The sequence below is a fragment of the Phocoena sinus genome, chromosome 9 (genome assembly GCF_008692025.1).
Source record: "Phocoena sinus isolate mPhoSin1 chromosome 9, mPhoSin1.pri, whole genome shotgun sequence".
NCBI classification, from domain to species: domain Eukaryota; kingdom Metazoa; phylum Chordata; class Mammalia; order Artiodactyla; family Phocoenidae; genus Phocoena; species Phocoena sinus.
The window spans coordinates 78,967,555-78,986,356 of NC_045771.1; the positions used below are offsets into that span (position 1 = coordinate 78,967,555).

The 18,802-nt window shown below is 38.1% G+C and overlaps 1 protein-coding gene across 1 annotated transcript in view; it reads left to right on the forward strand.

Annotated features, from left to right (window-relative positions):
- SEMA3D (semaphorin 3D) overlaps positions 1-18,802 on the forward strand; it is a 138,503-nt gene that overhangs the window by 21,917 nt on the left and 97,784 nt on the right. The window contains exon 3 of the mRNA XM_032644025.1: positions 4,295-4,455. Within this exon, the coding sequence (XP_032499916.1) occupies positions 4,295-4,455 (161 nt within the window). The remainder of the gene's footprint in view (positions 1-4,294; positions 4,456-18,802) is intronic.

Below are 18,802 nucleotides of genomic sequence, written 5' to 3' on the forward strand. Positions count from 1 at the left end.
AATTGCTAAAAGAACGGCTAGAAGGAGTGATTATGGTAGTTTCGGTCAAAGGTTTAGGTAGGTAGAACAAAGAATGCATTTAGGACCTAGAAGTCTGAGGAAAGGTGGGGCTGGCTAAGTAAGTACAGAGCAGGCCCTATCTGAAGGACATTTGTGAAGCCATTCACCCCACCACCAAAAGGGGATAAAAAACAAGACGGAGTTTCTGTTCAAAAGGATTATAAACTGTGGACAACCTTAAAAATCACATGCCTGAGACTTGCCAGTTTAAGAAAAGAAAAAATAAAGCTTTGAAATATATTGCCAAATTATTAGTCTTTAACTTGCATTAGTTTGCAGCCTGCACAGCTAGCATCCATATCTGGTTCCTGAAACCCTTGGAGTGTATCAGCTTTAGGTGTTAAGATTCAGACTCAGGATTTAACTTTTTTTTCCTAGGCTTTTGTTGATGATCCCGTGGAAACAAAAATCACTTTGCTTGGTTTGGCAGAAATGCAAGAAAGATAAACTGTTTGGGGAAGAGGGAACCTGTCCCAATCCCTGTCCCAAGGTCTTTTCAAAATGTGTGCATCAGCCTGAGAAATTTTCATATGTAATGCCTAAGTCTTGTTATTTAGTTTGGCTACAAAGCATCTGGGAAGCATGCTTTAATCGTTCTGATGCTAACATTGTTACAAGGCAACGTTAAATCATTTTGAAGTGATAATGCTTCAGGTTAGTCACTATTTTTGCAGCTGTTTTTCCTTGTCAAATTTGTTTGAAACTAAAACCGATAGAATTAATTATGGTAAAAGAAAATAAAGCAAATGATGACCTCAACTTTATTTTTCTCACTGTTTGCGTAGAGACGGAAAATGAGACGCAAGATTCTTAAATGTCGTCCTCTTCCCGTTAGCACTGCCATAATTCAGGGACTCACCACGTTTCAGAAACTTCTGGGGAGCCTCTCTGCCCCCATCTTTCCTGATTCTCATCCATCCTGAACACTGCAGCCAGACTTATTTTTGTAATACTCAGCTATAGTCTCTGTCACTTTTCCTGCACAAAATACTTTAGTGACTTTCAGTTACCTACATAATACCGGACCTCCGCAGCCTGCCATCTTATGCCCTAATTACCTGGAGGCATCCTCACTTCTCACTGCCCCTGCCTCTTCTCTCTGTTCCAGCATACTGAACTACTGCAATTCCCCAAATTTATTGAAGTGCTTGATTTGTCTCGGACTCTGAGATACGTGCTGGGGTTTCCAAGATAAGTAAGGCCTGGTCTTGGCCCTGAAGGAACTCATACCCCATAGTAGGAGATAGCATTAAACATGCAGTACATAAGTATAATATACGATGGTGTGTACCCTTGTACATTCTAGCGCTCTTCTGCTTGGAATAAACTTTTCTTTATGTTTTTCCTGTAAAACTTCTGTCTGTCCTTCAAGACTGTTCACAAGTATCACCTCCTTTTGTAAGGTGATGCACAATTAATTACTTGAAAGATTTGTTAACATTTTGTATACACTTGTATTATAATTTATTGTGCTTATGTTGTCTATGCATATGTTGTACTGTCTGTGCATATCTATTTGCACAGGGATCTGTGAGCTCCTTGATGGTAGGACTCAGCCATTCCACGACCTTAAGCAGCATGTTCAATACTTAACACGTACTAGAAGCTTATAAATATTTGTGGACAGAGTAGCTTTTTAATGTTATTTTAAAAAACATAGAGCTGTTCTAATCTTCATAAGTCAGATTTAATGGAAGATGAGATAATACTCTTTAATAGAACTCATTTGGCCCAAACCGGAGTTTAATATTCAAAGTAACAGTTAATGTTTTTTGAACTTTTCCTATTTTCAAGGCATTGTTCTAAGAACTTTATATAAATGACCTCCTTAAATCATCATGAGAATTACTTTATAGATGAGAAAACCAAGGCACAGAGAGTTTAAATTTGTTGTCCTCGATCACACACAAAACTAGGATATGATGCAGCTGATCTGGGCCTAAAGCTCACACTCTTGCTTATTAGGCTTAGCCACGTTTCATTTTGTAATTAACATTGCAATGCATAGTTCAAAATAGTTGACTGTAATCTATGGACACTTGAAATAGTATGGATTTATAACCTAAAACCTACTTTCCTCTATTAGTTGGGTCAAGATATCCTCTTGGAAATCCCTTTACATACTTCAATTTTGCCCATTTCATTCTTAGTTAAACAAGGCGAAATCCCATGGAAGATACAGAATTGCCTGATCGAATAAAGGTTTGTGTGAAATGTTTTCACTTCTTAAGGCTTTAGATCGTATCTGTCTTGTCTGTTCTCTTGGTTCCATTCTTTTTCCTTCTGTTCTACTTTGCAATCAATATGGAATACTTACTGGATATCAGCCCTGCAAAAATAGGCTTATTACTACATTTGAAGATGCTAAAATATATTATCCCATTGTGTCTTTGGTCTGAAAAACACTTAATGTTTTATTTAACTTTAGTAGAAAAGTAATTCGTGTAGAGTTAAGACTTCGATCCAGGGTGCACAAAGCATGATTCATAAATATTAATAAGACATTTATGTTTGGTAAAGCCACACTCACTTGAGAATTCAAATAGTATCGTGTCTTCTTCAGCATATGACCTTTTAGTTTGTCAAAACTAAGACAAAAAATCTATCTCAGTGACTAAAAGAAGTAACATTTAATCATTGTAAATTAGAAAAGTAGAGTGACAGGAATTCTCAAAAACATCAAATAGTAATAAAGCCCACAGTTGATGGATGGATGGAATATATAGGCTTTAAATTTAAGGGACTCAAATATCCATTTTACAGAGATTGAAAACTGCCATTACACATTTTGGAAGCATCTTGATGCCTGTTTCTAAGACATCGTCTCTTTTTACTTTTCTCATTAATTGATAATGAATTGCTTGAACGTAATGATTTAGTTTTAAAGTCCAGTAACATAATGGACTTTAATAAAAGTGATGAGTGATATTATTATCTTATTGGTATTTAATAGTCTAGGGTTGTAGAAAATGAGAGGGTATGTTTTGTACTTGGGGTGAAACATATTGAAAAGATTTGGGCTCCTGTAAACTCAGACCTAAATTTATTTATTTATTTTGTTTGGTTTTATTTTCGGTTTTTGGTTTTTTTGGTCATGCCACATGGCTTGCGGGATCTTAGTTCCTTGACCAGAGATTGAACCTGTGCCCTCAGCAGTGGGAGCGTGGAGTCCTAACCACTAACCCTCAGACCTACATTTAAATAGGAATCTGTTCATATCACAATTATAACCGAAACAAAGAATTAGGCCCGGTAACAAACCAAAGATAAATGGAGACTGGGATTGAGGTTATATTATCAGCTTTGCCACCATAGTTTTGTGACTTTAGGGCATGTGGCTTCATCTTGATGGAATTAAACACCTCCATTTATAACATCATGAATTTGCATTAATTGATTTTTAAGGTCCCTTCTTGCTTTATAATTCTGATTCCATCACTGGTTCAGGATCACATCTCCTTCAGAATCCATTGCTTCTTTGTTTACATGTTGCTGTATATGTGAAATAGGCATCGTGTAATCTTCCAGACATGGGGTCGATCTGAACACTATCAAAAGTAGAAGGGAAAAAAAATGCCTGAGATTTATCACACACTTAGTTTGCTGCTTACTTTGCATACGTTGATAATTTGATCAGTTTGCAAATCTTACTGTAGTTGGTAGATGCTTTAATTTATAACTTAAGAAGGCAGGGACTTCCCTGGTGACGCAGTGGTTAAGACTCCGCCTGCCAATGCAGGAGACACAGGTTCGAACCCGGTCCGGGAAGATCCCACGTTCCGTGGAGCAGCTAAGCCCGTGCCCCACGACTACCTGGACACCGCAATGAAGAGTAGCCCCCGCTCACCTGCCGCAACTAGAGAAAGCCCAAGTGCAGCAATGAAGACCCAATGCAGCCAAAAATAGATAAATAGATTTACTTTAAAAAAGGTATTTTAAAAAAAGGTAAAACAGCGTTGTGAGAAATTTTGCATTTATTGCTTTTGTGTTAACATGTTTTATATTCATTTTTGATAATAAGATAAACATGTCAATAAAATACAAATATAAGTTCCATCTCTTGCTAAATGAGTATGTGCTAAAAACTGTATATTGTTTTCATATATCTAAATTGGAGCTTTCATGCTGTGTATATGCATTTACAAAGTGGAACAGTGTGTGTATGGAGGCAAATAAAGATTTTGCTTATTCAGAATTTTTTCTTTGTTTTTATCCTTCTTTTACTTCCCCGTAGACTTGCTGCTTTCAAATAGCTGTATTCCCTTTTTGGGCTCATCGGAAGGACTGGATTTCCAAACCACTTTGTTAGATGAGGAGAGGGGCAGGCTGCTGCTGGGAGCCAAGGACCATATCTTCCTGCTCAGTCTGGTTGACATAAACAAAAATTTTAAGAAGGTCAGTTTATTTCTATATAGTTTACTGAATGCATTTATTTTCATCTATGCCCTTTTCCTTCGCTTTTGTTTTGTTTTAAGTGATTCAGTGTCAAATGCGGTAGGTCATTTACATGTCAAAAAAGAACATGTTAAAAGAACTTATTGCCTCTGATACATGTTTTTGGATTTTTATGGGTTTAAGTACAAGAGTGAGTGTAATACTAAAACCTTTGAAAATCTGAATGAAAGGCATGAAAAGTTAGTAAATGGATAGATACTACTTTACATAACAGAAATGCAAAGTTTTGGATTTAAAAGCTGGAAAATGAGTTATTCATGAAATATTAACATTTATATCTATAGCAATTATTGTAAAATTAAATTTTTATTAATTTTCAATGAATAAGCATACTTAATGATAGTGTGGCTCTGGTAGCACTTTAGCACCACACTGGTTTCTCCACACTCTCCTTTTATATCTGAGCAAGTTTCTTCTATGGCTCAGTCACATTCAGGTAGGGAAGATGAATAATGCCTCACTTGTGGGCTCATTAAGAACAATCTTAGCACTTAAAAGAAATATATACTAGTTATTCAAAACCCAAAAAGCAATTGCTGTTGTATCCTACATTTTCAACTAGCACTGTGATACCCAAAGAAAAGACTGTCACACTGTTTTATCAATTATTGTTAGCCAGTAATTTAGTAAATATCAATATCTATGCAAACAAAAATGGATACCAAGACTAGAAGAGTTGAATGACTGATGAGAAGACATAATATATGACCTATTCTGCATCTATGAGGTATCTTTGATTGTTTTCCTTTCTCTTCTTTGCCAGAAGAAATACTGCTGCAAAAGAAATATAAGGAGCCATTTCAAGATTTCAGGTCAATAGTTCCCAACACTGAGTTTTTAGAGACTTCTTCCTATTCAGAGTTACGTGTAGGTCATTCTTGGACTTTGAAGCTTCATACGGCTTTCACTTACAATGACCACTTTAACTTAACCCTCTAATTTTGAGTTGGTAAAATAAATATCAGTTGTTCAGTTATTTGAATTATATCAGCACTCAGGGCTTCAGTCTACGTAGGCAAAATATTTGTCACCATATGTGTTACTATCACTTAATGAACACATGCATTAGAAACAATGTTTTTGCTCTTCTAATCACTTAATTTTTAAATAGTACTTCCACACATTTTTGAGGTCCACCAAAGGAAAAGGAATAATGTTTTATGAATGCTCAGGTATGATAAAGAAATAATCTTTGAATGCAAATGTATATGCATGTATTCCATGTAATCTGTGTTTCTAGAAGAAGAATGAGGGCTAAAATATTTCCAGTAGTTGTTCTTGACTTGTGTTATTCCAAACACACAAACTCATAAGGTTATCTTATTTGTTTTGGAATTATTCTGCAGCCTAGATATTGTTTACAGTAAGGTGGAATAAACGGCTGATTATGTGCTAGAATTTGAAAAACTTGTCCTTTCATTCTGCTATTATAGCTCCATTCCATTCTTCTTTTTTCTAAACATCTTTATTGGAGTATAATTGCTTTACAATGGTGTGTTAGTTTCTGCTTTATAACAAAGTGAATCAGTTATACCTATACATATGTTCCCATATCTCTTCCCTCTTGTGTCTCCCTCCCTCCCACCCTCCCTATCCGACCCCTCTAGGTGGTCACAAAGCACCCAGCTGATCTCCCTGTGCTATGCAGCTGCTTCCCACTATCTATTTTACGTTTGGTAGTGTATATATGTCCATGCCACTCTCTCACTTTGTCACAGCTTACCCTTCCCCTTCCCCATATCCTCAAGTCCATTGTCTAGTAGGTCTGTGTCTTTATTCCCGTCTTGCCCCTAGGTTCTTCATAAACTTTTTTTTCCCTTAGATTCCATAAATATGTGTTAGCATACGGTATTTGTTTTTCTCTTTCTGACTTACTTCACTCTGTATGACGGACACTAGGTCCATCCACCTCACTACAAATAACTCAATTTTGTTTCTTTTTATGGCTAAGTAATATTCCATTGTATATATGTGCCACATCTTCTTTATCCATTCATCTGTCGATGGGCACTTAGGTTGCTTCCATGTCCTGGCTATTGTAAATAGAGCTGCAATGAACATTTTGGTACATGACTCTTTTTGAATTACGGTTTTCTCAGAGTATATGCCCAGTATTGGGATTGCTGGGTCGTATGGTAATTTGTTCAGTTTTTTGAGGAACCACCATACTGTTCTCCATAGTGGCTGTATCAATTTACATTCCCACCAACAGTGCAAGAGGGTTCCCTTTTCTCCACACCCTCTCCAGCATTTATGGTTTGTAGACTTTTTGATGATGGCTATTCTGACTGGTGTGAGATGATATCTCATTGTAGTTTTGATTTGCATTTCTCTAATGATTAATGATGTTGAGCATTCTTTCATGTGTTTGTTGGCAATCTGTATATCTGCTTTGGAGAAAAGTCTATTTAGATCTTCTGCCTATTTTTGGATTGGGTTTGTTTTTTTTTTTGATATTGAGCTGCATGAGCTGCTTGTAAATTTTGGAGATAAATCCTTTGTCAGTTGCTTCATTTGCAAATATTTTCTCCCATTCTGAGGGTTGTCTTTTGGTCTTGTTTATGGTTTCCTTTGCTGTGCAAAACCTTTGAAGTTTCATTAGGTCCCATTTGTTTATTTTTGATTTTATTTCCATTTCTCTAGGAGATGGGTCAAAAAGGATCTTGCTGTGATTTATGTCATAGAATGTTCTGCCTATGTCTTCCTCTAAGAGTTTGATAGTGTCTGGCCTTACATTTAGGTCTTTAATCCATTTTGAGTTCATTTTTGTGTATGGTGTTAGGGAGTGTTCTAATTTCAATCTTTTACATGTAGCTGTCCAGTTTTCCCAGCACCACTTATTGAAGAGGCTGTCTTTTCTCCACTGAATATTCGTGCCTCCTTCATCAAAGATAAGGTGACCATATGTGCGTAGGTTTATCTCTGGGCTTTCTATCCTGTTCCATTGATCTATATTTCTGTTTTTGTGCAGTACCATACTGTCTTGATTACTGTAGCTTTGTAGTATAGTCTGAAGTCGGGGAGCCTGATTCCTCCAGCTCCGTTTTTCGTTCTCAAGATTGCTTTGGCTATTCGGGGTCTTCTGTGTTTCCACACAAATTGTGAAATTTTTTGTTCTAGTTCTGTGAAAAATGCCATTGGTAGTTTGATAGGGATTGCACTGAATCTGTAGATTGCTTTGGGTACTAGAGTCATTTTCACAATATTGATTCTTCCAATCCAAGAACATGGTATATCTCTCCATCTATTTGTATCGTCTTTAATTTCTTTCATCAGTGTCTTATAATTTTCTGCATACAGGTCTTTTGTCTCCTTCATTAGGTTTATTCCTAGATATTTTATTCTTTTTGTTGCAATTGTAAATGGGAGTGTTTCCTTAATTTCTTTTTCAGATTTTTCATCATTAGTGTATAGGAATGCAAGAGATTTCTGTGCATTAATTTTGTATCCTGCTACTTTGCCAAATTTATTGATTAGCTCTAGTAGTTTTCTGGTAGCATCTTTAGGATTCTCTATGTACAGTATCATGTCATCTGCAAACACTGACAGCTTTACTTCTTCTTTTCCGATTTGGATTCCTTTTATTTCTGTTTCTTCTCTGATTGGTGTGGCTAAAATTTCCAAAACAATGTTGAATAATAGTGGTGAGAGTGAGCAACCTTGTCTTGTTCCTGACCTTAGTGGAAAGGGTTTCAGTTTTTCACCATTGAGAACGATGTTGGCTGTGAGTTTGTCATATATGGCCTTTATCATGTTGAGGAAAGTTCCCTCTATGCTTACTTTCTGGAGGGTTTTTATCATAAATGGGTGTTGAATTTTGTCGAAAGCTTTCTTTGCATCGATTGAGATGATCGTATATAGTTTTTCTCCTTCAATTTGTTAATATGGTGTATCACATTGATTGATTGGTGTATACTGAAGAATCCTTGCATTCCTGGGATAAACCCCACTTGATCATGTTGTATGATCCTTTAATGTGCTGTTGGATTCTGTTTGCTAGTATTTTGTTGAGGATTTTTGAATCTATGTTCATTAGTGATATTGGCCTGTAGTTTTCTTTCTTTGTGACATCTTCGTCTCGTTTTGGTATCAGGGTGATGGTGGCCTCGTAGAATGAGTTTGGGAGTATTCCTCCCTCTGCTATATTTTGGAAGAGTTTGAGAAGGATAAGTGTTATCTCTTCTCTAAATGTTTGATAGAATTTGCCTGTGAAGCCATCTGATCCTGGGCTTTTGTTTGTTGCAAGATTTTTAATCACAGTCTGAATTTCAGTGCTTGTGATTGGTCTGTTTATATTTTCTATTTCTTCCTGGGTCAGTCTTGGAAGGTTGTGCATTTCTAAGAATTTGTCCATTTCTTCCAGGTTGTCCATTTTATTGGCATAGAGTTGCTTGTAGTAATCTCTCATGATCCTTTGTATTTCTGCAGTTTCAGTTGTTACTTCTGCTTTTTCATTTCTAATTCTATTGATTTGCGTCTTCTGCCTTTTTTTCTTGTTGAGTCTGGCTAATGGTTTATCAATTTTGTTTATCTTCTCAAAGAACCAGCTTTTAGATTGATTGATCTTTGCTGTCGTTTCCTTTATTTCTTTTTCATTTATTTCTGATCTGATCTTTATGATTTCTTTCCTTCTGCTAACTTTGGGGATTTTTGTTCTTCTTTCTCTAATTGCTTTAGGTGTAAGGTTAGTTGTTTGAGATGTTTCTTGTTTCTTAAGGTAGGATTGTATTGCTGTAAATGTCCCTCTTAAAACTGCTTTTGCTGCATCCCATAGATTGTGGGTTGTCGTGTTTTCATTGTCATTTGTTTCTAGGTATTTTTTGATTATTAAGTAGTATATTGTTTAGCCTCCATGTGTTTGTATTTTTTACAGATTTTATTCTGTAATTGATATCTACTCTCATAGCGTTGTGGTCAGAAAAGATACTTGATATGATTTCAATTTTCTTAAATTTACCAAGGCTTGATTTGTGACCCAAGATATGATCTACCCTGGAGAATGTTTCATGAGCGCTTGAGAAGAATGTGTATTCTGTTGTTTTTGGATGGAATGTCCTGTAAATATCAATTAAGTACATCTTCTTTAATGTATCATTGAAAGCTTGTGTTTCCTTATTTATTTTCATTTTGGATGATCTGTCCATTGGTGAAAGTGGGGTGTTAAAGTCCTCTACTATGAATGTGTTACTGTCAATTTCCCCTTTTATGGCTGTTAGTATTTGCCTTATGTATTGAGGTGCTCCTATGGTGGGTGCATAAATACTTACAATTGTTATATTTTCTCCTTGGATCGATCTCTTGATCATTATGTAGTGTCCTTCTTTGTCTCTTCTAATATTCTTTATTTTAAAGTCTATTTTGTCTGATATGAGAATTGCTACTCCATCTTTCTTTTGATTTCCATTTGCATGGAATATCTTTTTCCATCCCCTCACTTTCAGTCTGTATGTATCCCTAGGTCTGAAGTGCGTCTCGTTTAGACAGCATATATACGGGTCTTGTTTTTGTATCCATTCAGCCAGTCTATGTCTTTTGGTTGGAGCATTTAATACATTTACATTTAAGGTAAGTATCAGTATATATGTTCCTATTCCCATTTTTTTCATTGTTTTGGGTTTGTTATCATAGGTCTTTTCCTTCTCTTGTGTTTCCTACCTAGAGAAGATCCTTTAGCATTTGTTGTAAAGCTGGTTTGGTGGTGCTGAATTCTCTTAGCTTTTGCTTGTCTGTAAAGGTTTTAATTTCTCCATCAAATCTGAATGAGATCCTTGCTGGGTAGAGTAATCTTGGTTGTAGGTTTTTCTCCTTCATCACTTTAAATATGTCCTGCCACTCCCTCTGGCTTGCAGAGTTTCTGCTGAAAGATCAGCTGTTAACCTTATGGGGATTCCCTTGTGTGTTATTTGTTGTTTTTCCCTTGCTGCTTTTCATATGTTTTCTTTGTATTTAATTTTTGACAGTTTGATTAATATGTGTCTTGGCGTGTTTGTCCTTGGATGTATCCCGTATGGGACTCTCTGTGCTTCCTGGATTTGATTAACTATTTCCTTTCCCATATTAGGGAAGTTTTCAACTATAATCTCTTCACTATTTTCTCAGTCCCTTTCTTTTTCTCTTCTTCTTCTGGGACCCCTATAATTTGAATGTTGGTGCGTTTAATGTTGTCCCAGAGGTCTCTGAGACTGTCCTCAGTTCTTTTCATTCTTTTTTCTTTATTCTGCTCTGCAGCAGTTATTTCCACTATTTTATCTTCCAGGTCACTTATCCGTTCTTCTGCCTCAGTTATTCTGCTATTGTTTCCTTCTAGAGAATTTTTCATTTCATTTATTGTGTTGTTCATCATTGTTTGTTTGCTCTTTAGTTCTTTTAGGTCCTTGTTAAACGTTTCTTATATTTTCTCTATTCTACTTCCAAGATTTGGGATCATCTTTACCATCATTTCTCTGAATTCTTTTTCAGGTAGACTGCCTATTTCCTCTTCATTTGTTAGGTGTGGTGGGTTTTCACCTTGCTCCTTCATCTGCTGTGTGTTTACCTGTCTTCTCATTTTGCTTAACTTACTGTGTTTGGGGTCTCCTTTTCACAGGCTGCATGTTCGTAGTTCCCGTTGTTTTTGGTATCTGTCCCCAGTGGCTAAGGTTGGTTCATCGGGTTTTATAGGCTTCCTGGTGGAGGAGACTAGTGCCTGTGTTCTGGTGGGTGAGGCTGGATCTTGTCTTTCTCGTGAGCAGGTCAATGTCTGGTGGTGTGTTTTGCGGTGTCTGTGGCTTTATTATGATTTTAGGCAGCCTCTGTGCTAATGGGTGGGGTTGTGTTCCTGTCTTGCTAATTGTTTGGCATAGGGTGTCCAGCATTGTAGCTTGCTGGTCATTGAGTGAAGCTGGGTCTTGGCGTTGAGATGGAGATCTCTGGGAGATTTTCACCCTTTGGTATTACGTGGAGCTGGGAAGTCTCTTGTGGACCAGTGTCCTGAAGTTGGCTCTCCCACCTCAGAGGCACAGCACTGACTCCTGGATGGAGCACTAAGAGCCTTTCAACTACATGACTCAGAATAAAAGGGAGAAAATGTAGGACAGACAGAACCCTAGGACAAATGGTAAAAGCAAAGCTATACAGACAAAATCACACACAGAAGCATACACATACACACTCACAAAAAGAGAAAAAGGGGGAAAAATATATATCTTTGCTCCCAAAGTCCACCTCCTCAATTTGGGATGATTCGTTGTCTATTCATGTATTCCACAGATGCAGGGTACATCAAGTTGATTGTGGAGCTTTAATCCGCTGCTTCTGAGGCTGCTGGGAGAAATTTTCCTTTCTCCTCTTTGTTCGCACAGCTCCCGGCGTTCAGCTTTGTATTTGGCCCTGCCTCTGCGTGTAGGTCGCCTGAGGGCGTCTGTTCTTTACTCAAACGGGTTTAAAGGAGCCACTGATTCGGGGGCTCTGGCTCACTCAGGCCGGGGGGAGGGAGGGGCACTGAGTGCGGGGCGAGCCTGCGGCTGCAGAGGCTGTTGTGACGTTGCACCAGCTTGAGGCGCGCCGTGCGTACCCCGGGGATGTTGTCCCTGGATCCCGGGACCCTGGCAGTGGCAGGCTGCACAGGCTCTCGGGAGGGGAGGTGTGGATAGTGACCTGTGCTTGCTCACAGGCTTCTTGGTGGCAGCAGCAGCAGCCTTAGCGTCTCATGTCCGACTCTGGGGTCCGCGCTGTTAGCCGCGGCTTGCACCCGTCTGTGGAGCTCCTTTTAGCGGCGCTCTTAATCCCCTCTCCTTGCGCATCAGGAAACAAAGAGGCAAGAAAAAGTCTCTTACCTCTTCGGCAGGTCCAGACTTTTTCCCGGACTCCATCCCGGCTAGCCGTGGCGCACTAACCGCTTCAGGCTGTGTTCATGCCAACAACCCCAGTCCTCTCCCTGTGCTCCGACCGAAGCCCAAGCCTCAGCTCCCAGCCCCGCACGCCCCGGCCGGTGAGCAGACAAGCCTGTCGGGCTGGTGAGTGCCGGTCGGCACCGATTGTCTGTGCGGGAATCTCTCCACTTTGCCCCCTGCACCCCTGTTGCTGTGCTCTCCTCCGCGGCGCCGAAGCTTCCCCCTCCGCCACCCGCAGTCTCCGCCCGCGACGGGCCTTCCTAGTGTGTGGAAACCTTTCCTCCTTCACAGCTCCCTCCCACTGGCACAGGTCCCGTCCTTATTTTTTTTGTCTCTGTTTATTCTTTTTTCTTTTGCCCTACCCAGGTACGTGGGGAGTTTCTTGCCTTTTGGGAGGTCTGAGGTCTTCTGCCAGCGTTCAGTAGGTGTTCTTTAGGAGTTGTTCCACGTGTAGATGTATTTCTGGTGTATCTGTGGGGAGGAAGGTGATCTCTGCGTGTTACTCTTCCGCCATCTTGAAGGTCCTCCCCATTTATTCTTAAGGGTATATTTTTCCCTAGGAATTTTTTTTTAAGTACTCATGCTCCTAGTATAGCCTATAGATGGTATCAACTAATATCTAAATCATCAGTAAATATCTTAGTAGGGGATGAGTCTTTTTATGAAAGAGTCCAAAGAAAATCCTATTCAACTTTGCAGTTTTGCTTTAAAAGACACTACATAGCTAACAAAGCATTTTTCCAAATATGTCTCAGTCTTAGAAAATAGCAAAATTCAATTCATACTTTTAAGGAAATTTGTTCTTGTGCTGTTCTCTGCCTTCAGGGATTGGAAGAAGAAGTCCATTTATCTGAACTGAGTGTATTAGATCATTGCTTAAAATAAATTCGGATAGCTAACTTCCTTCTGTGGCTATTTTAAGCAAATCTCTCTTTGGCCATATTCCATGCTTGAAATGTGCTAATATTTAATAAAATAAATGTTTGTGAAATATTGCTTTCCCATATGATGTTATTGAAATAAATGGTCATTTGAACGCATTATAAAATTAGGGTCTGTACTAGAGATTTTCTGCCTAACTGATTTTTCTTTATCTTTGTAAAATGAACCATTCATAAAGGGATTACGCATGTAAAGGTAAGAATTTATGTTTATGTAGGTATCCACCTTTAAAATTGATATAAATCACACCAGTTCTAAAAGGTACTTACTCCACAGTAGCAAGTAAGTGTCAAGATGTAGTAGTTTAGCAGTGTTTAGACCTACGTGGCTTGCGTTGGCTCAGTGCCCCTCCGCAAAAATCCAGACTGCTCTGTGGAAGAAACCACACATGTTGGGACTCTGGGGTGAAGGATGTCCGTTGTATTCTTTAGAGTTAAAGCAATCTGCAACACATAATTGAGTTATGAGTGACTGGTTGGGAAGTTTTTCCTCTGGGAAATTAAAAAAAATTCTATAGAGGGTATTTGAAGTATCAAAATTTAGGATATATGTTTATTTGAAGTGCCTGTTGAAAAATAGCCATTGCTATTTCATATTCGTCACAAGCCTTTAGAGTGGAATCACCAGAAGTAATAGCAAAATCGTTTACAAAAGTATTTTCATAATAAATATTTAATAATATCCTTGTTATTATCTTTACTCTGTTCAGACTAGATTTTGAGTCTTCTGCAATGAATGGGGCAGGTATATGATCAATAAACTTTGATGAGTAAATGGCTGTAGAGGGAGAAAGTCAAAATTAGACCTTTCAGGGCATTTCTTCCATCTAGAAAGTAAAAATTAAGTAGACTGAATTTTTTTTTTTAACTCTCTGAGATTTTGATGAGAGATAATATTCTGATCTTTTTTAAAAAAATTATTTCTACAGGGACTTAATAGACCTAAGGGCAAGTATAAGCATCACCAGGGATGTGATGCCTCAGTTTTTAAGTAGGCTTTTTCTAGAGTTGCTCCCTAAGGCCTCTCTTTAGTTCAGGTACCCTGTGGATTCCTCTCTGGGACAGGTTTGGGACAGATAATGCACATTGATTCAACATGCCATTCCCGCAACACTAGATCAAAATGGAGTAATCAGATGCAGACATAAGTGATCCCATTCCAAGGACAGAGATGTGGAACTGTATTTAACCACTCCCAACAGTTTTGTTGTAGGTTGAGTTCCCCCAGAGGCCAACTATGATATGAAGATTAGCTTATAGGCTATTTGTAAGGGAGTGTTCTTGGGATCAACACTTGTGAGGGCATCACTAAGGAAGTAGCATTAGACAAGGGGAGAACCAAGCTGTGACACAGTCCCAACAAAAGCCTCAGCCGATAGGCCATGCTGAGAAGGTGGCAAGCCCTTCAATATTTTTCTCTAGTATAAATGATAATACCATTATTCATCTGGGTTTATCTTGTGAAAGAGAATCTCCTTTTTCTCACCATCTCATCCATTCACCATGACCATCGTATTATCTCTTAGAAAACAAAAATCTGATCATATTTCTTCCCTGTTTACACGCTTCTGGGAGTTCTTGATTTCCAAGGAACTTGAATAAACTTCAAGGCCCTTGCCACCCATTTCTGCTCTGTTTCCAGTATTGACTTCTAAGGCCCTTCCTACCCATTTGTGCTCTGTTTCCAGTCTCATTTTTATCCACTCTTCCTCGTTCCCTCACTAGTACTTTACTTTCTGCTTTCCTCTTTCTCTCTTTCCTTTACTGTAACTGCCATGTTACAAAATGAATAGCTTTCAAGTTTTGTGCTTTTGCTACAACTTTGTGAAATTGACATTCACTTTCTTGCTCATCTCACTCTTTGTTTTTGAAGGCACTTACCTAATACTGCTTTTACCTCAGGAGACATAACTCTTCTTTGTGTTTACTAGAGCATTTTATATATTTATACCAGTGTCAGATGTCCTATCTGATAGAACTATTATTATCCATTTGTGTAAATATATGACCCTCTTAATTATATACTCCTTGAATAGGGGAACTGTTTTTTCTGCACTTCTGATTCTCCTTTAGTACATAGTACAGTATCTTACACATAAAGGATACTAAATAATGTTCATTTTGTTTTTTGAGTTGGTAATTTTGTTATCTTTTCCTCTCTTGAGTGTGAGACCAATATACTACTCTTTAATCAGTTAGTGTGCTGTCAGCTTAAAAGACATCTTACTTGGGCTGGTAAAAAATAAGGAAATTTGTTATAGAATAAGAATAATGTACAGAGTTTGAGTGGCTATGTAAGTGGTAATATCATCTACTTAACAATGTTGTGAATAATCCAGTTCTTTCTGTCTCTTCTGTCTGCCATTGTTGGTGTTGACATTATCCTTAGGTTGGTAGCAAAGTGGCTATAACAGTTTCATGAGTCACATTCAGACAAGGAAATGTAAAGGAATAAAAGACCATTACTCACTATGTCTCATCCTTAGGAGCAAGGAAACCTTTTTTTTTTTTTTTTTTTTCTTGCGGTACGCGGGCCTTTCACTGTTGTGGCCTCTCCCGTTGCAGAGCACAGGCTCTGGACACTCAGGCTCAACGGCCATGGCTCATGGGCCCAGCCGCTCCACGGCATGTGGGATCTTCCCGGACTGGGGCACGAACCCATGTCCCCTGCATCGGCAGGCGGACTCTCAACCACTGCGCCACCAGGGAAGCCCACCAAGGAAAGCTTTTAAAGAACTCTCCCTCACATCTCATTGACCAGGAACATGTCAATTCCAATTCTTAAGCTTACTTGAAAGAGTGGTGGGGAAACTATGATTTGCTTATATGAATCAACTGCTTTAGGTGGAAGAAGTGTTCAGGAATCAATCACGTTGATCACTACACTTAAAGAGAGGGAGTAGAAAACAAGTTTACTGAAAAAAAAATAATTTGCTTAGGGGACTTTTTTTTCTAATTAACGTAGATTTCCTGAAGCAATCATAAAAGTTTTCTCAGACAATCAGAAAGAAGAGTGTATATTTTCTCTCCAGAGAAAATTATAAAGATTAGCTAGTTCTACAAGGAAATTTTCTGGAAGGATTTATTTTTCTTTCAGGAGATATCTTGGAAAGTATTCATTGCAAGTAAAAATCCTTGAAATAATTTTTTTCCACACTGCATTGTAAAGATTGAAAAATCTGCTAACATGTACAAATACTTCTCTTGCTTATGTAAGAGTTCATTTGCCGCTATAAAACTTCTCTATGACTATTTAATCTAAGCTTTGTAAAATCTAATCTGCTGCAGATTTCTTCGCATTTGCTGATACTCTGTCAGTTTTCTCCCTTCAGTATTGTTAACTGTTGTTGAGGGTGACATTGTCAGGAGGGAATACATTACAACTTAACTCAGAGAATTAAAGACTACATCATTATTCTGTAGTACTAGTTTTTAGCATTATCCACTAAATATTTAATGTACAGAGAACATATTTTTAAAAAATCAAATAACTAAATATGACAAGTGTCATTGAAAGTATTTTCTAGCAGAATTATGTCTAGAATAATGCTGCTTTGATTGATTTGGTTTTGTCAGTCTCTGGGATTGAAATTTATTGTATGTGTTTGTAGAAGTAAAACTTGGAATACTTTTTAGTAACTGAACTTTGAATAATTTTCTTTATTTTGTCCTACTTTAGTCAGGGTTTTTTGTTTGTTTATTATTTTCATAGAAAAATTTGAGTATCTACTCTTAGTGCTAAGAACGTCTAACAGAAAATAAAACTCAGGTCTTGTCATTACTCATGCCCTACTTAGGAAGATAAGACATAACACAGTTAAAATAAGACAAGTCAGAAAAATTTTATATGTCCAAAATAATGAGACAGATCACATAGTAGGAATTCAGGGAGGGGGAAAAAAGATCACATGTTGTGCATGGGATTTGAATTAGTCCAAAATGGATGAGTAAATGTAAATTATTGTTAACACTTTAATTAAATAGTTTGTATTTGGACTGCAAGGTTTATTATTTCCTTGTCCAGCTAGGATGGGGGAAAACATGTTGGAGAAATAGAGTAGAAGAGTCATTTCTCCCCTCCATGTGTAAATTTCTCATCGTTTACGTTAAAGAAACTAGGTTTCCCTGCCCTTAACGTACCCCATCTCTAGAATCAGAGGAATTTTAGTAGTCCTTGAAAAATGTGGTCAACTGTAGACATTTATATCCATTTATCATTAATTTATAAGTGATGCATGAGAAACCTGTTCAGTGTAGACATCATAATAATGAAAGTGTTTGACACTTGTACAATATGGTTTAAGGACCTATGGTTTCTAAACAAATTATCCTAAACTACATGGTCTCTGTCACTGACTACAAGTGAACTTTCTCCACCTCAGCTGGCCTTAAGTAGTCCTAGCAATAATTCATGTAAAATCCAGAGCCCTCTCTATGTAAATTTTAGGAGTAATATATACAAGCTGAAAGTCTCTCCCTCTTTCCTTCTCTCCCTTTTTTTAAATGGAGTCATGGTTGACAGTAAAAAAAAAAAAATGTCCAATCCTCTCTGGTTATGCTACTTAGTTGGCTTCTTGAGTTAATGAATTGTTGGGATCCTTCCATCTGAAAATGTTACTCATTTTGGACAGCTAAGTACTGCTTTTGTATCTATTAATGAAGCATTTGTTTCTTGGTTTTCTTTCTTCTGTCTTCTCTTGTTTTTCAAGTGGGTTATAGAGACAGATGAGTAGACCAGTGAGAAATAAACTTATTCTGAGATTACAGTTGTTATTTATTTTACCTACTAATCCAGCAGCAACCGTTATGTCAACTCATGGGGTATAATAGTAAACAACTTTATTTTACCTCCCACAGTCCCTTTCAATCTGCTCTGTGGGACTGGGTCTTCTCCCTGGACCTGTTTGATGACTCCAGAAGACCCCATGGCTTTCAAGGTCACTCTTAGAGAGTACAGACAGTTGTTTTCCAGCAATTAAAAGGTCCAGTCTAATGTAACAGAGTGTCCAACCTCATTTAAAATTGAACCTTCGCTCGCTCTACCTGTCCCCATTTGGGCACGCCATGGGAGGGAGGGCAGGTTCCTGAGAAGGGAGTTGTTCAGAGGCTTCTTCTCTCCTGACCCTGACTGCGTTCCTCCTCTTCTCTAAGCTGTTACAGTCAGTGTCTGACCCTATGGTGTCGTATCAGGAGAAGAGAAGAGGAGAGGGGTTCAGGAAAATGTCTTTTGCCATTGTCAGAGGGACCTCACTTCTCAACTTTCTGGTCTTGTCAGACGTTTAAAGAAGGGTGACTTTTCTTTCATTGGCCCCTCTGTGAGTTTCTGGAATTTCCTCTTTCTGGACTTCTTTCCCTTGCAATTTTCTGGATAAGCATGACTGCATTTCTCCTCTGACTGGTGTGTCCTCATTCTTTATCTGAGACAGGTTGCAGTTCCACCAGGTGTTAACTTCTGAAGTCTTTTCACTCAGCCTT